General features: G+C 48.7%; 6 protein-coding genes across 6 annotated transcripts; 2 read left to right on the plus strand and 4 right to left on the minus strand.

Moving 5' to 3' along the window:
- Window positions 1-4,861: 4,861 nt before the first annotated feature.
- FOXG_06567 (uncharacterized protein) lies at window positions 4,862-6,862 on the plus strand. The gene has a single exon (XM_018385245.1). The coding sequence runs from the start codon at window positions 5,493-5,495 to the stop codon at window positions 6,642-6,644; it is 1,152 nt and encodes a 383-aa protein (XP_018242516.1). The 5' UTR covers window positions 4,862-5,492; the 3' UTR covers window positions 6,645-6,862.
- A 608-nt stretch (window positions 6,863-7,470) lies between these two features.
- FOXG_19311 (uncharacterized protein) lies at window positions 7,471-7,863 on the minus strand (the record flags this gene model as incomplete). Its single annotated transcript, XM_018399518.1, has 1 exon — window positions 7,471-7,863. One exon carries the CDS (start codon window positions 7,861-7,863, stop codon window positions 7,471-7,473), a length of 393 nt encoding a protein of 130 aa, XP_018242517.1.
- A 1,431-nt stretch (window positions 7,864-9,294) lies between these two features.
- FOXG_06568 (uncharacterized protein) lies at window positions 9,295-11,254 on the minus strand. Its single transcript, XM_018385246.1, has 4 exons — window positions 10,267-11,254; window positions 10,194-10,216; window positions 9,685-10,140; window positions 9,295-9,633 (listed from the first exon to the last, which is right to left on the minus strand). The coding sequence occupies exons 1-4, from the start codon at window positions 11,242-11,244 to the stop codon at window positions 9,618-9,620; spliced, it is 1,473 nt and encodes a 490-aa protein (XP_018242518.1). The 5' UTR covers window positions 11,245-11,254; the 3' UTR covers window positions 9,295-9,617.
- Window positions 11,255-17,570: 6,316 nt separating this feature from the next.
- Window positions 17,571-20,302, plus strand: FOXG_06570 (uncharacterized protein). The gene is made up of 3 exons (XM_018385247.1): window positions 17,571-18,181; window positions 18,240-19,696; window positions 19,746-20,302. The coding sequence occupies exons 2-3, from the start codon at window positions 18,698-18,700 to the stop codon at window positions 20,157-20,159; spliced, it is 1,413 nt and encodes a 470-aa protein (XP_018242519.1). The 5' UTR covers window positions 17,571-18,181; window positions 18,240-18,697; the 3' UTR covers window positions 20,160-20,302.
- A 429-nt stretch (window positions 20,303-20,731) lies between these two features.
- FOXG_19312 (uncharacterized protein) lies at window positions 20,732-21,221 on the minus strand (the record flags this gene model as incomplete). Its single annotated transcript, XM_018399519.1, has 2 exons — window positions 20,732-20,874; window positions 20,933-21,221. 2 exons carry the CDS (start codon window positions 21,219-21,221, stop codon window positions 20,732-20,734), a joined length of 432 nt encoding a protein of 143 aa, XP_018242520.1.
- A 339-nt stretch (window positions 21,222-21,560) lies between these two features.
- Window positions 21,561-22,354, minus strand: FOXG_19313 (uncharacterized protein; the record flags this gene model as incomplete). Its single annotated transcript, XM_018399520.1, has 2 exons — window positions 21,561-21,893; window positions 22,010-22,354. The coding sequence occupies 2 exons, from the start codon at window positions 22,352-22,354 to the stop codon at window positions 21,561-21,563; spliced, it is 678 nt and encodes a 225-aa protein (XP_018242521.1).
- Window positions 22,355-22,920: the final 566 nt, after the last annotated feature.

Here is a 22,920-nt window from a genome sequence, read left to right on the forward strand (position 1 = left end):
ATAGGAAGGGACGGTCTGTACGTGAACACTGAGGTCGGAAAGACTACTGTTTCAAACCAGGCCGTCTCGGAACTCCAGCCAGAACCATGCAATCATCACACTGCTTCATCAAACCAATGCCTGAATGTCGACCTTTGGCACCGAAGACTCGGCCATGTTAACGCATATCAGGTGTCACAGACTGCCAAAATGACCAGAGGAATGTACTGTGACGGCCACCACGACCATCAGCCTTTCAATTACTGCCTCGCCTGCGACATCGCAAAGGCCCTACGATGGACTCCGCGAAATAAACGGAAACGAGCCTCCAGGGCCGGGTTCATTCATGTTGACACCTTCAAAGTCAATCCACCGGGCATTAGAGGCGAACGATGGGGAATGATTGCCACAGATGACAGGCATAGAATGAGATGGGCCTACACGTTCACGAGGAAGGGGATGGCTTCGGAACTTCTAGGCCAGCTCATCTCCAAGATACGAACTCAGTATGGCATCCGAGTGTACGCAATCCAAATGGATGGCGGCTCTGAGCTCTATGGTGCGTCTCTCAAAAACCTCGAGTACACTCACGGCGTCAAGATCATCAAGACGACACCATATACTCCTGAATTTAACGGAGTTGCTGAGCGCTCTAACCGCATCATCTTTGACAAAGTCAGAGCAACCATGGAATCGGAAAGAATCCCGATAGAGCTCTGGCCATTGGTCCTGGAAGATATGGTGCGCAAGACAAACGTGACAGCCACCAGGGCAATTGATGGCCTCACTCCCATGGAAAGCTTTCTCAACGAGGCCTTCCCCGGACAAGACAACAAGCCGGATCTGTCCGGAGAACGAATCTGCGGCTCACAAGTCACGATACACATACCGCAGGAACGAAGATTGAGATCACACAAGTTTGGCCCAAGAGGAGAGGCTGGAATCTACCTATGCATGGAAGGTTCACAGATCTACACCTGCTGGGTGCCCTCTCGCAGGAAGGGACATCAGATCGTCCGTTCTGCAAATGTACAATTCTACGAAAAGGTTGGGGAGACAGAACTCCTGACCGAAACTGAGCATGATGTTGAGCCGGAAATCCGCAAGAACGGAGCTCCCATCTCAAGCCGGCCACAGTCCGTCACGGAGCAGACAAAGACTCCAAGGCCACAAAGGTCTGAAGTGAACAATCTTCAGCATGCTGAGGTGCATAATCCTCAGCATGGACAGACGACAACATCCATGACATCAGCTAAGCTGCCCGATCTCCGAAAAGAGGTGATCACTGAGCCCAAAACAATGACTGAAGCGCTTCAAGGTCCGCAAAGGGAGCATTGGCTCAGAGCAATACACAGTGAGCTGCGCAGTCTCCTCACGAAAGGAACTTGGCGCATGCTGGACCGCAACCAAGCTCACAATAGGCCACTTACCGTCAAATGGGTATTCAAGGTCAAGAAAAACGAGGACGGCAACCTCGACAAGTTCAAGGCGCGGCTGGTGGTCAGAGGCTTTGAACAACAGTTCGGCTTTGACTACAACCAGACCTTTGCCTCTGTTGCCAAAGCGGCGACTTGGAGAATCCTCCTCACCGTTGCTGCCTGTCTTGACTGGGAGATTGAGCAGATGGACGTGTCGACGGCGTTCCTGGAAGGGGACCTCGAGGAAGAAGTCTTCATCGAAATGCCGGAAGGGCTTGTAGAGTATTTCGACCAACACCCAGAAGACCGTCCGCCAGGATTCTCAACCGAGAAGATCTGCAAACTGATCAAATCCCTCTATGGACTCAAACAGGCGCCTCGGCAATGGCAAAAGAAGCTGAAGGAGGCCTTGGAATCCCTTGACTTTCGACAAGTAACGTCTGACACGGCCGTATATCACAATCCCACAACGGGAGTGATCATCATCACATATGTGGATGACTTCCTCATCATGGGCAGCAACAAGGAAGCAATCCAAGGGTACAAAGCCCGCCTGGGAGAGATCTTCACAATGACTGATCTCGGTCCCGCCAGCCATTTTCTTGGAGTAAGAATAACCCGAGACAGGAACTCAAGGCTGATCTACCTTTCCCAGGATGCATATTTTACCAGAATACTGAAGAAATTCGGCTTAGAGGATTGTCGACCGGTCAAGACCCCGATGGAGCGAAATTCACTCTCGACACTGCAACCAAGAGACAATGGCGACTCGGCTTCTCCAGAAGAACGAGAAGACTATAGCTCGAAAACCGGCTCGCTGATGTATGGAATGACCCAAACCAGACCCGATTTAGCTTTCCTACTCTCGGTACTCTCAAGATACATGTCGAATCCATCACCAACACATTCACGAATGATCAAAAGAGGTCTCCGCTATCTACAGCAGACAAGAGACCACGGCCTGGTGCTTGGGGGCGTCAAGAAAGATCCTGAATCCGCTTGGAGCATCACAGCTTGGGCCGACTCGGATTGGAAAGGCGACACTGTTACGGGAAGATCGACGTTTGGATGGCTTGTTCAACTTGAAGGATCTACAGTCTCATGGAGGGCCAAACGGCACGAAACAGTGGCACTATCGACTACCGAGGCTGAATATACAGCACTCTCCCAGTGTGCCAGAGAATTGGCCTGGACTAGGAACCTCTTCTCTGAACTGCTCCTTCCGCTACATATGCCTATCCCACTGAACGGCGACAACCAGGGTTCCCTAAAGCTATGCAGAAACCCTGAGCTTCACCAACGGACAAAGCACATTCCGTTAACCGAGCACCATATCCGAGAAGAAGTTGAAGCCGGGAATATTGATGTGCAATACGTCAGCACACATGAGCAGGTAGCAGACGGACTCACTAAACCATTGAACGCCGTCAGCCACGGTCACTTTCTAGAAGCAATTCGAGTCAGTGCATGTCCGATCGAGGAAGCAGGTCGTATTATTTGGAGTACTGAAGTCCACGATGACTCTGTGCCCTGAAGACAAGGTGGATGGGGGCGTGTTGGAAAATCCGGGAATCCCCTTCCCTTCAGGATTCAGACTGTTAGTCTGAAAGTCCTAGATTTAAAGTTCAAAGTCCTAGATACAATCATCTAGAGATATAAACCCGAGAATAACTCTCAGCTCAATAATGAACAACCAAGTTTCATAAAAATACATTTTCACCCAGCACTACTGCGCAATATAAACAACAATATCCCCATCTTTGACGGATCAGGTCGCCTCGGACCTGCTGAGGTTTTCGATGCTGAAGCTGCCGGGGCTTTTGAGGGCCTGAAGGCTGCTCTAAACCTGCGAGAATTAGCAACACAGAATATATTCATCTGCCTAGATAACCTGGCAGCCGCCACGTGTCTACGAGGCACTCCTTCTGAATCCTCTCAAAACGTCTTTCTCGAGTTCCAAGCTCTGACGACATCGCATGGAGCCATCCAAGTTCGCTGGGTGCCAGGGCACTCCAACATCCCCGGCAACGAACAGGCCGACAAGCTGGCAAAGGCAGCGTCATCGCTCCCAGAGCCCGAAGGCGCTCAACCGACGCTGGCTTACCTACGAAGAATCGCAAGACAGAAGCCCAAAGAAGCGTTCCAGGCGTGGTGGTCCACCTCCGCTCCTGAGCAGTACAAAAGACTCAATCTCAAGGCGACCACAGGCTGCCCGCCGGAGCTCTCGCTCCCGCGCGCAGCCTTGCACCATCTGCTGGCAGCGAGATCCCTCCATGGGGACTTCGCTGCGTATCACGAGAGATTCGACCACAACGACGCACGCCTGGTCTGCTCATGTGGCCGACGCAAAGCACCGGATCACATCTTCTACTGCAGAAAAGTACCGCTGCGTCATCGGATGAGGCTTGCACCCTCTCCGAATACGGCAGTGAACCTTGCAATAGGAAGAGACTTCAGCAAATTCATCGACCTGTCCAAGGACAGCGCGTTCTTTGGAAAGATTTGCCCTCGTTATTAGGCGACGATGACCTGAGAAGCACTCGCGACTCTCCTTACCTCTATATCTTCCACACATCTCTTTTGTTACCTTTTCTTCCTCTCTTATATGCTCACGGCCAGATGAAGGGCGACACCGCGCCCCTCACCTGGCCGGGACCACCTTGAGGTGGTCCCGAGCTGCCGCACACAGACTGATCTCAGCTCTTCTGACATCAGGCTCCAAAAGCGGCTGCGATATGCCAGCTGCGCCTTGTCATCCCGCTGACGGGTAACGGGCTCGATGGGATGCGCCATTTGTGCCGATGATATGCTGGATGGGGTGCGGTCTACTGACCCGTTTGCGGAACTTGGATGCCACGGGGAAGACTAATTTCGCGTCGCGAAATGACTAATCCTTTATGGCCAATAGCATTTCTGTAACTAGCGTGTAGATAGATTCCGATTCCTCTAGCCCAGCACGTCCTGTGCCCCAGTAGGGGACTTTCGGAGCCGATGACCCCCCGGGCGAAACCATACGTAACATAACATAAATTCAACCGATGGTCAACGTTGAAAGCATCTAGGTGGAATTGAAACAATCAATGCGAGTGTCAAATGGAATTGATTGAATCGATGCACGTGACTTCAACTTCCATAAAATTGACGGGATTGAGTTGATGGTTGAATTGATCGCCAGCCTGGTGCAGGCCGTGCAGTCACAAAGCCAAGAGGAAATTGAATTACAATCGATTCTGAACTGGGAAATAGCAATCAATTTGTTTTCCGTATTTCTAGTGCCTCTTTGTGAGGGGATTGAAAAGTAGCAGTTTGTATGGGGAAACTTTTTTTTTTGCTTGCTGGTAGGTGGACTCATTGACCAATGGTATCAGAGTGCTCCGCAAATCCCTCGCAGCCCAAAGAACGCCCCACCAAAACCACAGTTGCACGGGAGCCCCGTTTATTGTGAACTCATCCTCCCGGATTAACGGCCCGGCTGCTCCTTGTCGACAGCGCCAGATGAGGCCTAATAAATGGCGGATGCAGGGGTCGAAGCGACAAATGCCGGGATGGCATCGTCTAAACGTTTATCTGGAGTTAAGCTCAATGTCCGTCTGGCGTCAGGCGGGGCACGTCAGCAACTTGCATAAAATTCGCGCTTCTGACTGGTCAAGGACGCCCACATGATCACATTAGGAACATGCCACCGACCTTCAGTCAGAAAAGGCGCCAAACAGCCGGTGATGACTCACGTTGTTCGAGGCTCATTTTGCATTAGCTGGCACATTTGGCGATGTAAGAATCTTCTCACCTCTGGTCCGCGCGCCCAGCTGCCCGGAAAAGCTGTGAGAAAGGCGGTCAGACGGCGCGATATGGGGCCGAGATGATCTGCGCCCATCGCGAAAAATTCATGAATAATTTATAATCGATAATTTTTCAGGAGGGTGTTGTCACGATATTCACGATGCGGCCCATCAATATAAATTGCTTCCCCATGATGGCAGTTCGTCCGGATCATGATCAGGCCAGCCCACGATTCGCGTCGCTCAAATTGCAAGCCACATCCATCAACATCAACTACCGATACCGATCGCCATTGTCACGATCCAGCTCGCAGCTATGGCACGCTTTCAAGACCATCTATCCTCGGCGTTCAGAAGAAACAGTCAGAAGAGCTCAGCCATTACCGTGGAATCTATCAGCCAAAGCTCACACATTGCCCTCTCCAGCGATTCTGAACAGGGTCTCCAGCTGTTGGTCTCGGGCGAAGTGACTGTTGAAGTCCATGAACAGCGCGTGTATATGGCCCGACTTGATGCCGACTTAAAACTCCACATCGAATACAAACGGCCCTTCAAGTCACACTGCAATGCTTGCCGAAACTGGAACCATCAACTGGCGAGCTGTCAGCTCCTCACTCAACCAACGACTCTCGCTTATGGGAAACACACATTCCCCTTTTCAGCTCTGATCGAAGGAGACCATCCAGCCTCAATGGAAACTTCACTTATTTCGGTCAAGTATGGCCTTGCAACTGAGACCCAGTTCGCCCGCCACGGAGTCGCTTCCCTCGAGACGGCCAGGAACGAACATGCCATCATCGTCAAGCGTTCACCTCCCGATCCTCGAAGTTCACAACGAACGGTGACCACGGTCGATCCAATCACGATTATTACCCATCACGAGCCCGTTATAGACGCCGAGAACTCCAACAGATTCTCTTTCGAGCTAGAGGGATTGAACGGTTCTAATGGTGCCATTGGGGACCTTCAATCATGGAAGCTCGATGAGATCAAGTGGCATATAGTTCAGACAACAAAAACTACCCAACCAGCGTGTGAGAAGCACCGTCTCGCTTCCCTTTCGGACATGGGTCGAGTGATGCGGATACGGGACACACAAGTGCTTGCGAAGTGCGGAATAAAAGATGGCTGGGCACTCGATGGTACTGCTGGGAACTCAAAAGCGAACATGGGGTTTGACTATACGATCAAGAACCGGCAGCCACAGAAAGACAGACCAGGGTTTGCATGCGATAACAAATGGGCTGGTGGCTTTGAGATTTCGCACCGGCTCCATGTCTGGTTCTGTCTATCGCTGGAGCGGTCCCAATCGGCCAAAAAGGGATTCACAGAACGGGTCATGCGTGTGTCCTACGACGTTATACTCACGGACCCTACGAGCAAGGACTTGGACTGGGGCCCTCATGTGCCACCCACGTATGAAGAAGTCGGCGGTTCACCACCAGACTACCACGACGACGAGCCTTAAGTTAAGGATGAGTGAAGGGGTGTTGATGAAGAGTAAAGGAACCAGGGTAGGCAAATGAGAATAGATACTTAGTGGCACCACAATCTAGAATAGAGATTTATTTCTCATGCCAGCATTTCAGGCTATTGGGTGCTCTACCATGAACTATTTAGCACTTTAAGCCACTAGCTCTGTACAGTATTGAGCACCTGTACCTTCCTCTCCTACAATAACTCCTGTTTATAAAACAAAGCCCCACATATAAAGTGTAAGTAGATTCGCAAACTGTGTACACTCTTACCCGACACTAAAAGCGCGGAGCTGGCTGTGCGAGAGTGCATAGCCCAGAGACTCTTGTCGCAGCACCCAACGAATAAGAGTCTCCTCCTGGCTCTTTGAAATACGCTGGTGGGCCTGGATACGTTCATTCCTGCTTGCTTGACCGGAAAGTCGTCTCGAAATGGTCCACTGAGGTACTCCACGTTTCTGGGCCGCCTCATTCTGTGAGAGGCCTCTATCGGTGGTGTCGAATATAGCCTCAGCTACGTCATCTTCGGTATAATAACGGCGAACTATTACGAAAGGGGTTGTGGCGAGTAAATTAGGTGAAAGTTCGGCTTGAGTGGATGGAGTCGCCTAAGGTACATGAGGAGAAATGCGAAAGAATTCAAAGTGCTAGAGAACTAGGCCACAAGGCGGAACGGGGAAAAGTCAAGCCGATATGGAAATTTGATGAAAACTGCTATACAACATTGGTATAGGTTTGCGAGTATCTACGTTCTTGGCTGAATGCGATGTACTTGGAAATTCGGAGTTTGTATGGGAAAATTGAAATTTTGGTGGTCCATTAGGTGGGGGCGCCCACTAGGTGGTCCTGGATGGTAACGTACTCAATATCGGCGGTATATATGAGTGACTCTCCGGGTTTGAGAAGTTCTGGGTAGTTCTTGTTACTAATGGCCCAGGCAATCCTAATCTGCTTGCGCGAGATAGCGACTCCTTCCAGAATCTTTTGGCCGAGGGGAATAGGCTCTTGAGAGTTCTTTTTCAAAATGAACATTTCTTGCTCCCCATAACGAGTGCTGTTAAAATCCGTGAAAGTACTCGAACCAACGAGTAAGTAATCCCCATTAGGTAGATATTGTACTCGTAAGTAGCCGCCATGAGGATAGTCAGTGAGGAGTGTGACCACTTTGGACTTGACATCATAAAGAAAGGCGTCGCCGTAGGTTTTAGACATGAAAGCCAGAAACTTCCCGTCAGGTGACCAGGCGGGCCTTTCACCAAAATGCGCGACCTTCTAAGTATCAATAGGTAGATCCTGCGTAGGATCACACTCCCTGCCATGTGGGCGGAGGTTTGGGGTGGAAGTAGCCAGAACAATCGTAATGAATAAGAAAATTAGCACGGCCTTGAGGCCGCTTGATCTGATACCTAGCATCATGGAGCAAAAGAAGACGTAAAGAAGAAGCTCACGCAAAAAGCTGTCAGTTTGGCTCGGGCGAGAATATTTATCAACGATGCTCCGAAGATGGTGAAACCTCTTCTATTTATACCCCTTGAGCGAAAGGTTAGTGCCTTGGATAAACATCATATTGACTTTTTTTCGGCAGGAACTCTGGTATACGGGGCCAGAAGATGAATTGAGTGATAGCTGGGCGTCATCATTCACACGCTGCGGACTTGGTGACCTAGCATGGATGGAGCGGACTTGTACCTGCCTATTCAGGCTAAGCGCTCAACAGGGGTATTTGCTCCTTCAGACCAGATACCTTGTTGTAGGTTGCAAATATTGTAAGCCTTGGACGTGTGATTGTAATATAGAATGACACCCCTCCGCGCACTTAGTACTTCCTTATTTGGAAAGTCTCCTGTTCAGACACCTGGCTCCCACAGTTGTAGTGACAAGGTTCGTTGGAACCAATCATTCTCACAGATCAGGTCCGCCAGATCACAAGGACAGGAGCCCCATATTTAGTGTGGAGGGATCGTGAACCTAGAACTCAATTTACCCTGGTCCTAACAAAAGACCAGCTCGGGTGAAAGGAAGAAAGAGTACAAAATCATACAACGCGATTCTGCTGACTTCGTAGAACACTTACCATGGACCGTGTGTCAAGGAGTACAATATGATAAACGCATGGATTCAGAAACAGGTTGTGCACTTTGGTCACAGGAAGGAAAAGAGAGGCAAAAGGCTTCTATTGCAATGCTTCAAGTGCTACATCTGGATGCTATAACATGTTCATCACAGTCTCAGTTATCATGGGAATTTGTAATTTGTGATACAACGGTTTACTAGGACATCGTTGGACAGTTTCCAACCGAACGCATCACTATAACCAGCAGCTATGAAACTCCTGGGCCTTTTAGATTCATTGATATTTGAGGAGCAGAAATTCCTGTCGAGTTTTCGATGAGTTGTTGTTTCTTGACAAATTTAGCGAAAACCCCCAAGACGCTTCCTGGTGTACTGTTGGAGAAAGCATGTATCGGGCAGGCAGTCCCCCATTTGGTGTACAATGCAAACAGTGAACCTCATCGGCAAAATATTTCTCATTCATCTTATTTTTCCTTCTTGCTTACCGGATAGCTTATCAGTCAGTAGGACAAAGAGTTAGTAGTAATCAGGACAGACTTTGATTTGGGTGTTCAACTAGGAGCGAGGCCTTACTACCGTCGGTGTGGTTAACCTTAGCCGCTTAGCTTGGTGTTCGAGTTTTTGCCGAAACTTCGAGTTCTTTTCATTCATCTACCTAGTCTTGGTTGGTGATGTTTTCTTGGTGTACAAACTCTGACAAACATCTTACTCGCCTCAAGACTCTTCACTTGAATGCTCATCCCACGAAGTACCCCTTGCTTTCGTGCTTGCCAAACTCTACAAGGGCGATGGATGAGGCTGGAAGATTGAAACTGCCATCCTTGACTTTCTTTACTTTTATTTCGCCCTCCGGTGCACCCGATGAAGTTTCGAAACTCTGTCCAGCCCATGTTCTACACAAACAAAATACTAATTAGCTCCGTAAGTACGACTTTCGATGAATTAATGCGATCAGCTTACATTCCAATGGATGAGTTGGTTTTCTCCGATTCCAAAAGTTTGACTGTGGCAGGCTTATGCGTTCCTAGTCCCTTCATGCTGACCTGGATGCTCGACTTCTCACCTTGGGTGTGGACCTGGGTGTTGAGCACCACGATACGGACCAGCTTTGATGACTCCCAGATACCATAAGCGGTCAGTGTGATATTTGTAGTGGGCAACTCTACAATATAGGAGCCTGCAGATTTTCCAATGGCCTCATTAACAATGAGATAAGCGTGGTAGGAAGGTAAAATGTGGGGATGATCGATGTTCAGCCCGTCATCAGACTCATTTGTCGGCTGGATGGAATTGTAACGGAAGCCCACGCCGTGGTGCATGTAAAGACGCTCGACGCCAATTGAAGCGCCCAGAAGAATCCAGTCAACCATCCAGAGTGCTCCCTCGACAGTGTTGCTTAAACCTGGGATCCCGTGGCTGTGGTTAGTCAGTCTCATGCAATAAAAGCGCCAGGTTACAGTCCCATTTACTTTGCATAAGAATTCGTTTCGGCCTAGAACGTTGTTAGTCACCGCCTCCGCGCGTCTTTATTTGGCCACTTACTAGTATGTACGATAATTTCGACCCCCTAACGGATTTGATCCCACCCGTCCTGGTGGTCATGTTGGCGCGTACAGCCCGCTTGTTCATCAAGTCACCAACAGTGAATGTCTTTCCGGCACTGTAGCCTCCTGAATAGGAATGTTCAGTGAACTGAGAGATCTTGCCTTTAAGCTTCTTGTCAGCGAGTATTCCGCCGATGAGGGAGCCCTCCGGTTGCCATTCGGGAATATTGAAGCCGGTGTAGGCACCCGACGACAAACACGGGTGCCTAGACTGGGAGGGACCAAAATCGATCTCCTCGCTGACAGCTTTAGCGAACGAAACCCAGGTGTTGGTGTAATTTTGAATATCCCACTCTGGGCCGTAGGAACCAGATCGGGAATACCGGGTCTCGCCCCAAAAGTCTGGTTCGTTACCTAATTCCACCTGTGCAAGCCGAACATGTTTCGTCAGTTCTGAACGGCTTCCTTGGAAGGTATCGCCTAGAAGACGAGCCTGGGCAAGCGTCTCAGTTTTATTCAGGGCTTTAAAATTCAAACCCCACATAAACTCTGTACCCATAGGCAAGTTACCTGATAGAGCGTAAAAGTCTCGTCCGATATAAATATGATCGGCCTCGGGGTTGGGGATATCAGGGCTGGGTTTTGGAAAGGTTGCGTTCATCACTTTGACCCTAAGATCAACGGTCCCCCGGTCCTGGGAGTTGGCTCCGACTCGAAGAGTTGGCATCTGACCGGTACGGTCGCCGAGATTCTGCAGGAGCTGATTGAAATATTTGTTTGGCTTCCCGATTTCTCTGCCAGCCCAATCAGGCCAGCGATCCATCTCAATGCTGAACCCAGCAAGCGAGGGGGAGAGCTTTTCACTCCACGGAGGCCTTTCAGCTGGTAACAACAGCGTGAGCTGCTGTACTTCGGCAGCGCTGACATGGCCTAGAAGCCGTAAAGCCGCAAGCCCTTGAAAGAAGAAACTAAACATGATCGTTGCGTTATTCCGAAAGATGTATGAGAATGGAACAAGCAGGGTTCAAATCCATACCACGAAATCCACATATGGATCCATAATGTGGATCCATATCCATTCCATTCCATTCCACGTGGGCTTCAGCATTTCCATATCCACGCCACGAAGCCCCTTCCACATGTTCCACATGTGGAAATCGTGGAATATTTTAGGTGGGGTTCGAAAATACCTTGATTTCCTTGTGAAATCCCGCATATCCTAAGTACTTTCTATCACCCACAACAACACAACATCGATTTGCCACCCCATTTTCCTCCGTACACAATGAGTCCATTCTGGGGGCTTCACTGTTACTCGCGTTACTACCCCAAATCGAAATGGCCACTCCCCATCCTACCAAGTCAACCACATCCGTTCCAGAACGAACAGAAGAGGACAATCAACGGCTCTTTCAGCTCTACAAAAGCTGGATCTTGACGGAGAGAGACGGCAAGGCGCGTCTATAGGTATATCGGTTCGGCTACGAATATCCAGCATAACAAGAAACAGGAACGTCGGTGGGTGTGTTGCCTTTGCGTCAAGCAACGGCGGATTTTAATGGACCAATGACAAAAACATTGACGTCACCGAGGGCGGGCGGGACCCATTAATTACCATTGTTGGACGAAGTAGGTTTCCATTCCACGAATTCCACAATATGGATCCATTTCCATAATGGATCCATTTCCACCCATTCCACATCGAAATTATTAGTCAGCATCCATATCCACGCCATATTCACAAATGTGTCGTGGAGTGTCGTGGATTTGAACCCTGGGAACAAGTAAATGCACAAGCTTTCGAGAGCCACAATTCGTGTTGAGTCGCCGTAAGTCCGGCTGTTGGGGTAGACAGATTAATGTATCACACAACTGTTACTCAGAGAGTGGTGGGGGAAGGTCGGAAGTAGCTCACTCCGACTCTAGAAACCCGCTAGACCAAATTGCGTCGTGGTCTTCTCGGTCCTCGGATAATGAACAATGTAATCACATTACAACATGAGCAGGTCCAAGGCGGATCACGGTGCAAGATCAATGACACCTAATCTTTCGAGGGCTTTTTTAGTTCACTGATCTCCTGCTTCTTCTGAGTTCGAAAAGTTTATTGGTGGGATAATACGGCTTGGCAGCACGAAGATGGTGATGGAGCTTGTAGCATAAGGATTGGACCGGAACGTCAAAGTTCTAATGTAATGTACATTCAATACGTGCCACGTGCTTTTACCTAGGCCAAAGGAAAAGATACGGTTGGCTACGGTCAGAACTCAATGCCCGACCGCATAAAATGAAGCTATGGATGATACAGTATACGCGTATAGAAATTGTAGTTGTCTGACGCATTATAGACTATTTACCCCGCAATTGTGAGGGGTCAGATTTGAATAAACCCTGCGCCTGTTATTGACTAGGCCTATGGTAGCCTAGAAGCTGCTTGAAACCTGCCTGATGTGGCTAATAGTTGCTCATAGCCGTTCATTCATCGGCGACCATTCCGCATTCCCATTCCTAGACAGTATTTCCTTGCTGGATATTAAGATTTACTAAAATTTGTTCAATGTTTCGCTTCGCCTTGACACATCGGCTTGTTGTCCGACATGGCTGAGTGCATCGATGCTCACCTTCAAGGGTCAACCGCAATGGCGGGGTATCTCTGCAGGGGACCTGGAATTGCTGGGAGAGGATTGCTTCGCATGATGCAGGTAAATTGCCAGCACCTTGCAACCTCGACACTTCGGTGAAAAGAATCGAGAGAAACGACAAACATTCCAACAATTACTCCAAACTCAACAATACTTTGCACCAAGAATTTTTCTTCGAAAACCCTCACTGATCAAGGAGATATTCACAGAGTTTCCTACTTGCTTTTGATCACTGCCAATGTAATCCGTAGGTAGATTTTGGCTGGGGACTTCGACGTATTTGTTTAGTATGTAAGAAAGAAAGACGATTGGTTCGGAATGTCGACCGGCCTCCGCTCCCCAAGACTTCTTCTACCCCAGTATCTTGTGCAGCAGACGTGTTTGTGGGTACCTCCCACGATCGGCTCGATATTGATCATGGGTTGGTGGAAGGGCCTGCTCTGACGAGCCATCTGTCTAAAGAATGGAATAATTGTTTGGCAATTCTAATCGCGGTTTTAGAAAACAATTCTCTGTTTCGGAGTGAAACCTGCCAGTGCTCCATATTACGTAAAAGATAAACAGACATAATAAAGTCGATGACAGAATCTTGTCAGAGTAGAAAGAGCTTGTAACGAGTGTGGCCGATTATACGACAATCACAAGTCAATATTACTACTTCTACAGGATGGTTGGCATATCGCTCCGGAAGACGTTGCACTGCTCGGAAACTTGACCGACACTTGCGCCAATCTACTAATCAGTGTGGCTATGGTGTCACTGTTGCAGTACGAGGTAATCACATTTCATAAATGCCACTAAAGACATGCGCGGCTGTAGCACGAAGAGCCGAAATTGGCCTATCAAAGGCGCGTAGAAAATCACAGCTCCACCCATACCGCAGTGATAAATGATGAGCTTCCTGTTTGGGCCGCACATTCGCTCTCATGCACCTCCAGATTGCATGTATGGCCGCACAGCCCTGTATGACCAATAAGGAATTTCGATGTGACACTAAAAGTCCAATATGTGTGGTATTGGGCAGGCTTTCTAACCATACGCCATACGCCATATGGACCTGAATGGTTTATGGTATGATTTATTCCTGTATGGCGAACTAAACCATATATTGCCCATACGGCAAATGACGTCAAACCGGTCAAGGGCCCACATCTTGTTAGATACGCGAGTAGGTTTAATATCCAATTAAAATAGGGTTAATTTTCACACTTGGGGATCAATCTCGTCCCCAGGAGCTTCTGTCTCTGTTCTGTCCTTTTTAGGTGTTTTCCCCGCTACCCGGTATTGATATAAGGGATTTCCCGGTGATCCGCCGGATCCGATGATCTGCCGGACTCACACCGATATTCACTCCCAACTTTAATCTTTAATAACTCAACAACCATGGCAGCAATCGATAAAGCGCTCGAGTTTCTGAGAACCTCAGGATCTATTAACTATGCTGCTACCGCTAAAAAAGTTCGAATGTGACGAGACTACCCTGCGCCGCCGCCATCAGGGCAAACAGAGGGCAAGACGCGATGCCGACTCTTTGTATAAATCTCGTCTTTCAAAACAACAGGAACAAGATCTTGTTACTTATATCCGTAAACTCTCACTGCGTGGCATTCCGCCAACCCTATCCATGATCCGAAATTTTGCCCAGGACATAGCCAAAATCGAGGTCGGAAAGAACTGGCCATACAGCTTCGTCCAGCGCCATCGCAACGAGATCGATTGTACCTGGTTTGATGGATTTGATATAGCACGAAGAAGAGCCGACAATGCTTCTCGGTATAGAGCATATTTTGATCTAGTAAGCAGACTCGTAGCGCCTTTGGTCCGTTGCTAATCATGGAAGATCCGTGAAAAAATCGACAAATACGACATCTTACCTCAGAACACGTATAACATGGATGAGAAGGGATTTCTCCTGGGCGTAATCAACCGAACGAAGAGAGTATTTGATGTCAATGCTAAAAGGCAAGGTAAATTGCTCGGTGCTTCCCAGGATGGGAACCGATCGTGGATCACATTCCTGGCGTGCATCTGCCAAGACATGACATCGCTACCCCCATTCCTCATCTACCAGGGCAAGCCGGGACAAGTTCAGGACACTTGGCTCACTGACTTTGATCCGGAGCATCAATCAGCCTTCTTTTCCACGTCCGAAACTGGCTGGACGAGTCACGAACTGGGGAAAGAGTGGCTGATTGGTGTTTTCGACCGCTTTACTAAGGCGAAAGCAAGAAATGGGCGCGATTACCGCCTTCTCATCACCGATGGACACTCTAGCCACATCAATATGGACTTCTTGGACTGGTGCGACGCGCATCGGATCATCGTTGCGGTGTTCCCACCTCACTCTACTCACCGACTGCAACCCCTTGACGTCTCGCTTTTCGGGCCCTTATCAACAGCCTATACCAACCGACTTGTTCAGTGGACTTCAAAGACGCAAGGCCTCACTGGGCTATCCAAACGCGAGTTTTGGGTCCTGTTCTGGGGTGCATTGGAAGCTTCTTTCACTCCGGAGAACATCGCCAGTGGGTGGAGACGGACGGGTCTCAAGCCTTTCGATCCGGACGTCGTCCTATCTCAGGTTTCGAAGAATACGGACGATGACTCAGATGTGGAAAGTGGCTTGGATGATTCCATTGCTTTACAAGAACCTACTGCACGAGAATTACGACGACTTGTTGATCATGTCGTGAAGCAATCCTCAGTCAGCTCTGACACAGGCGCCCGAAAGCTAAAGAGAACCCTTGAAAGCCTTCAGGCCGAGGTTGAACTACTCAGGCATGAGAACCAAGGCCTCCGTGAGACAATTATCCGTGAAAAACAGCGCAGGCAGCGTGGTAAAGCCCTGAAAGACTATATCTTTGATCGTGTGGATCCTAATTCAGCTCAGGTGTTTAGCCCGCGAAAGATCGCCCAAGCTCGCCAGAAGAAAATTGAAATGGAGGCGCAGAAGGAAGAGGAGGTTCTCCAGAAGAGAACTGAAAAGGCTCTGCGGCAGAAAAGAGTAGAGGAGCAAAAGCAACTGGTATTAGAGAGGAAGAGGCAGCGGGAGGAGAAAAAGGAAAGAAAACGGCGGGAAAAAGAAACAAAGCAGCTTGAGAGAGAAGTAAACCGGCAGCTTCGGATTGAGATGAAGAAGCAGAATCAGCGGAGTATACAACCGAAGCACCAGGCACGGCAGAATGGCTCAGATGGTCTCGAAGAGAATGGGGGCATTCGGGACGAAATCATCGTCGTTCTTCCTGTTGAGACAGTGTGGCTAAGGTGATCCGATCTGCTGGTGGCTGGGATGTGGATACTATGTAAGGAGCTGTGCTCCTCTCGGACACATGCAACTTAGAACTAACAACAATACAATCAACCCGTTTTTGCTTTAACAGGGATCCCGTCCCGCACTAGTCTCTTCCTGTTTCACAAGTGATGAAAAAGATCGTGACGAATTATGGCATTCAACATTTTGGACTTTTCTTGAGGCCAGCTACTGGATTTATTCCGCCAAATAGTTCGCAACCATGGTTGGCATTGATGATGTTACTATTCCCCGGTTCAGGTTATGTTTCGGGCACGCCGACTGGTCTCGTACCAAAGATATGAGCTTGGTAATCTGCTGACTCAGTATTTGTGTAAGTTAAGCGAACGCCATGGCTAACACCTTATCAACTCATTTACTCACGACTCGCTACTTCGAGATGAATATTAGTCAAAGGAGCCGTGGCCTGGCTTAAATCGCTCAGCAAATGAAATATCGTGTTTTTATGGTACAGAGCCTTCCCCGGTCTCAGGTCTCTGAATCTGGGGTGACGAGTATCACGTTGTCGTAATTGTAAGCTGGGATGAAAAACGGGAAGGTCGAAAATCCCCAATGTCAGCTCATGAACAAGGAGATACTCATTTTACGTAAAGTATTTGAAGGAAAGAACACGTATTATTGAGGGATTATTCGCATGTTGAAACTCAGATTTGGCGCATGTGAAAGTCGTAAGTTCTGTACGAATTTCGCCCTGATCACCCTATATCTCAACAGTCAAGCAGTTTAAGTTATGTATCCGAAGCAAGCGCGGTTCTGCAATGTAGGTTAACCTTCGGGATTTTAAGTTGACAACACGGTCAACCGTAGCATAAAATGGCATCTGGCACTTTAGCACTCTGGGACAACAATAAGCCGAGGACGTATTGCAAAAGGACCGTATAACCAATCATTGCATCAAGATTTCGACAACAAACACCAGAGTCCTCAAGCAATTTTACTGACCTTCCAAAAAAGGAAGCTCCTGTAGGCAGTGGGCCAGTGGCCAGACAGAAAGATATGCTTATCCCGACGTTCCCGCAATTTCAGGCTCTAATTTCACTATGGAGTAGTGCCAATCGCAAGATGAGTCCGTGTCCCCGATGGCTCACTAACATATCTGCGGTGTCTAAAATCTAGACATAAATCTGATAAAGTTGTGCACTGGAAGAAACAACTGGACAATAATAGCAAAGGCCCAACCAGTAGATAGGGGGCAGCTTTTATTATTAACCATTCTTGGCAATATTGTGAATCATCCATTGAAAAAGCCGTCCAAGTTAGTGGCTTTCAGAGTCGTACATATGGGAGCGTCCGCTTCCCCGCATAAGACCAGGCCCCCTCCCACCTGATTCCTTACTCCCCAGGAACCTTTCCACTAAACTTCCAGTGGGTATGGGGTAAAGTGGGCACATCTCTTGGAAAACTTGGAGGTGGAGTCTTCCCACTTTCTCTCTCTCAAAAAAAGCAGAAGGCTTAGCTCTGCCAAGTCGTCCATGCTGTCATATAATGATACCCATCACTCTAGATTCCCACATATTTAGCTACGCTAGATTGGACTGGTACGTGCCAAGAGATAGCACGGCTTGTTGTCGACGCGCGGATAGGTGCATCCTCTCCTTCGCCAAGCAATCCCCTCGACTCGATGATACAGGCCGAGGAAACAGGTGACGACTTGCCGAGAAATGCTCTTGGCGTTGGTAGGTAGGTAAGGTAGTTATAAAAATGCTAGAGAGCCCTGCCCCCTTGGCGCTTTTCTTCATGTCACACTCGTCGCGCTCTTTTTTGTGATCTGCGACAAGGTGCACGATTGTCAGCCAATTTGATCGTCTCACAACTTCATATTCTTTATTGTATCAACAGAAAGTCTGGTAGTTATGGGGTTCAATTTCAAGAGAGTTGTCGACTTTATCGCGCCTAGCGCAGATAAGGAAGACGATGGCCGTGATAAATGGCCCTCGCGTGCAGCCTTTGTGCTCGCTGCCATGGTACGTCATACCTCATTCTTCCATTCAAATCATTTTCAATCGTTGACATGATTTTTAGGGCGGTGCTGTTGGCCTCGGCAATCTTCTCCGCTATCCCTCTGTCGTCTTCGCCAACAATGGTCTTCAATGGTTCATTCCGTACCTGATCGCCCTCTTCTTCCTCGGAATTCCAGTTCTGTGCCTCGAGATCTGCATTGGCCAAGCCTATCGCGGCAGTGTCGTTGTTGCCTTCAATGGGATCAACAAGCATACCAAAGGTGTCGGCTTGGCCGTCATCATGAACGGATTTATTGTTGCTACTTACTACGTCCCTATCTTGGCCTGGATTATGCATTATTTTAGATGCTCTTTCGAGAGCCCTCTTCCCTGGAGCGGTCGCGGACAGGAATTCTACATGCAGGATGTTATCACCAATGACGACCCCATTGTTCCCGAGGGCTCTGGATACGTTGAGTATCCCGGCACAGGCTTTGTTGGCGAGACTGTCGGCTGGGCTGCTTTTATGTGGATGCTCGTATGGCTGTGCATGTTCAAAGGCGTTGGAACAACCGGCCGAGTTGTCTACTTCACCATGGGCCTCCCCGTCATCATGATCATCATCATTCTTGGCCGATCAGTTTCTCTCCCAACGCCTCGACTGGTATCAAGTATTATTTCGGTGAGTGGAATGGTGAGAAGCTCGGTAGTGGAGGTATTTGGCAAGCAGCTTGCGGACAGATCTTTTTCTCCATTGGCGTGGGCTTTGGATATTTCACATCATATGCTTCCTACAATAGCAAGCATGCCAATGCCGTGCAGGACACTCTCATTATTGCACTCTGCAACTCTCTATACGAAATTGTTGGTGGCTTTGCTGTTTTTGGTGTCATTGGTTTCTTGGGTTACTCGCCTGACGACTCGTCCATCTCGCTCAGTACCTTTACCGTTGGCTTCTTGACTTACCCTCTTGCATTGGCAGAAATGCCGGGTGCTAACGTCTGGGCTGTTCTGTTCTTCCTCACGCTGGCTGTTCTTGGCCTCAGCTCCGCTTTTGCTCTCAGCGAATCCCTTGTCACGCTCATCTGCGATTGTGGATTGGGTCGGAAGTTCTCTCGAGTACTGATCACTACTGTCATCATTCTTCTTTCCTTCCTCCTCTCCCTTATATATTGTACCAAATTCGGCTTCTACCTCCTCGACGCTGTCGACACATGGATTAACAACCTCTCACTTATTTTTGTGGTCTGGTGCGAGTGTGTAGCTGCTACGACCCTCTATCGCTATAAAGATGTCGTTGGGCAGATTGGATGGACTGGTTACCTAGTTTACAACATCGGTTACGTTTTATCTATGGTACTCGGTGTAGCAATCGGCCATGCCGTGAGCCCTGCTGCCGGTGCAGGTGTTGGATTCGGTATCTTCATTGCATCCAATATTCTCGCCATCATTCTTTCCAAGTCGCCCGATTCTAGACCTCCTGGATTGTTTGGCAAAAACAATGTATTGTCCAAGATGTGGTGGTTCTCATTCTACTCTGTATGTCGCACTTTAGTACTTAGCAGAACTTCTACTAATACGCTTCTAGTTCAACCAGCTTCGCCGGGATCTCAACATCGTCGTTGCTGGTGGAAAGCGATGGAACATCCCAGTCTTCTGGGGCTTCGTCCTCCGATATATCTCAGCCCCAATCTTGGCAATCATCGTTTCTTTCGCCTTCCCATTGTTCTACACTAAGCGAAACGACCCGCTACACATTTTCTCCTTCGCGTCCGCTTGTGGCGTTATGTGTATTGTTGCCGCTGGCTTCATCCTCCCGCGATGGTTTGACGTCTTCGTTCCTCCTGAGAAACTCCATCTTAGTGATACTTTCTATGCCCCTCAGGTGGTTATGGCTCCTCTTGAGGTTCACCACGACGAGGTTATTGAGCACGGAGAACATGCTGGAGAGGGACATGCCGAGCCTTACCCAAGGAAGAAGACAGAGGCTCAGAACTTCTAATACTGTTCATGACTTCATTATAGGCATTTTTAGCACATGTAAATTAACAGTACATAGTATAGTTCAACAGACACATCACATAAAGAAATTCCAGGCACCGTGGTCAATTTATAGGCAAAGTCCACTTAGGTGGCCCTCTCGATGCAAGAGCAGTCTTGGGTGACATATCAGCTTTCACTTTTCAGTCAGCTTTTACTTTTCACTTCCAGGTGAAATACGAATATTTGAAGCTGAATTGAATTCAGTGAATTCCAAAGCATGACAAAGCATGAGTTCGGGATCCTGCTAGTAACAATTCTATCAATGCAGAGGGAGACTTATCTAAGGCCGAAGTATCTCGTGCACCAAATAGTCTGTATTCATCTACAGAGAGTCTTTCCAACAGTAGTGCAAGTTGAGAAGTGACCAATCATTGAAGGAATATCGAGAAATTAAGCCAGAAACAATACCCAAGAACTTGCATCGTCTCAGGGTGTATGCCAATTCCAGGAACTTGTAACAGAAAACTAACTGAATCATCGTCTGTTATTGTTTGAAATCCCTGCTTCGGTAAAAGCAAGACGCAGACAGATTCAACCAGAATATTCTGGTACATACAGTGTGTCCCCGCATGTCCATGTGTTCTTGTTACAGTACTGCTTATCTGTTCCTACACAGGTCGCATTGCCGTTATCCGGGCCACAAAGACCATTGTAGGCGCGAAGTGGCTCAGGAACTAGTGATCGATTAGTTATTCATGTCAAGCATTCTTCGTGACCTTGCGTAGGACTCACATCCTTCCACGCAGTATCTGATATTGGGATGAATAGTCTTGCAGTCATTATTGAGCCTATGGTTCAGGTAGTAAAATGTATCGATGGTGATGTGATACTTCTTAAGGATCAAAGCGCATGTATTGTCGTCGATTTGGGATCCTGTCAGAGTACTGAGCCGCCAGTTGATACCGCCAACATCCATGACACTAGCCTTCCAAGTTGCTGGCTGGCATCCATCATTCGATTGGACTGGATTAATGAGAGCCAACCCAAGCAGCGAAAGTTTCATGGACAAAGATGGCCCCATTGTACTTGATTTTGATAAAATGTAACTGGAGCACTGTGAAGGTTAGGGTGGTTTTGACAGAGCAGCGTATACTTGATGAACATAGAAGATGTTATCATATCATCGAATGGCTCTACTCCCATGAAACGAGTATGACTGGAATCTAAACGGGGCTGTTAAAACTAGGTCCGCTTTACTTGTTGGCCTTTGCAGATCTTGAAACGGATCAGTGCCCATTTTGTTGGCTCTGCACTGCACGAGCCTCCATCATGGTGTTATCGGTCATGTCCGGTTGAATTGTATGTTTCAGATCAATTCTGAGCTAGTAGATGCATAGTAACCAATAGTGCCTAGATTGAGTTAGTTGATTTCTTGAGCGTAGCCAAAATTGTCAATTTCAGCGGCATGCGCGGAAATTGTACAACCACGCTCCCTATGGGCCCGGATTGCGTAGTCGTTGTGGGCCCTAGCCGGAGCTTCGGCGTCCAGTCGGATGAATACACGGAGGTCCACTCGTAGTAGGGCGCCTGCAGTCGGTTGTCCCTGGCGATGAGGGGGCTGTTGTTGTTGACGTTGTTGTTGATGGTGTCGGGGTTGGTGGGCAAGGGCGTTGTTTGCAGCCGGGGGCGAGGCCGCGATGGCGCTGTAGGTAGTAGGTGCGGGAACAGATTTGGCGTTAGTGAGCGCCTGATTCTAGGAGTCTTAGGAAGCTATCGGTAACCTTTTAAGCGAATTCTTGTTTAGGCCCAGTGGTGAATTATTTTGCTGCTTCTTTAAATTTAGCGTAGAAGGCCTCAAATACCTTTAACTTGCTTGGCATTGTACTCCTCCGCTCGGTCGCGTGCGAGCTTAGTGGCTGCTTCAATAAGAGAGACTGGTTGCTGTTCAGTAGTCGGGGCAGGGTCAGAGGAGGGGGCGGGGTTGGCGAGCTGGGACCCTTCCGTGGCCGCAGGAGTAGAGATCGCATTGAGAGGCGAAGACGACGTTTGAGCCGTCCTCCCGAAGGCGGGCGGGACCCCAACAGGTCCATTCACGACAGCGGGGCTGTTTTGTAAGAGGGCAGTGCGGGCTCCTCGATTGAGATTGGCAGGAGTGTGGATTCCCAGGTCAAAAGGGTCCGGGACAATACGCGAGCAGGAGGTGACGGATGCCATCGCCGCCGCGGTGGGCTGCGCGAAGCGTTAGGGTTACTGTCTCAACACCTGCATGCCAAGAAAGTGTGCTTGAAACCGCATCCCTATCGCATCGTGTTTGCGCATGAATCGACAAATGTCAAATGCGACTTCTCTCACCGTTTCCAATCTCCCTCCCTGAACCCTCCACCCATATTCACCTAACCCCAGAGATTCCGCATCCTCTCCCCTTCAACCTCACCGTCACTCCAGAGGCCTCGTCATTGCTGACCTCTCTCATCCTTGTAGCCTTTACAGTCACGCGACCGTATCTTTTCTAACATCCTCCTCTCCATCTCGTAGAAACCAATTAATTCGCCGCTTAATACAACAAGGGATCCATGCACAAGCAAGCAGCTTCTCTCCTCAAATCTTTCTGGTTCCAAGTCACATGCTATTCAGCTTAACGTGTTTCAACCTACCTAGCGCCTTCCTTTAGCCTACAATTCTTTGTTGACCCATTCCCATCATCCGGTACATTCTGGGATCTCCATCCGTCGGTCTATACCGGAGGCTTCATCCATCAGTTTTCTACCCTCTCCTCTCGG

Source organism: Fusarium oxysporum, chromosome 3 (genome assembly GCF_000149955.1).
Source record: "Fusarium oxysporum f. sp. lycopersici 4287 chromosome 3, whole genome shotgun sequence".
Lineage (NCBI taxonomy): Eukaryota > Fungi > Ascomycota > Sordariomycetes > Hypocreales > Nectriaceae > Fusarium > Fusarium oxysporum.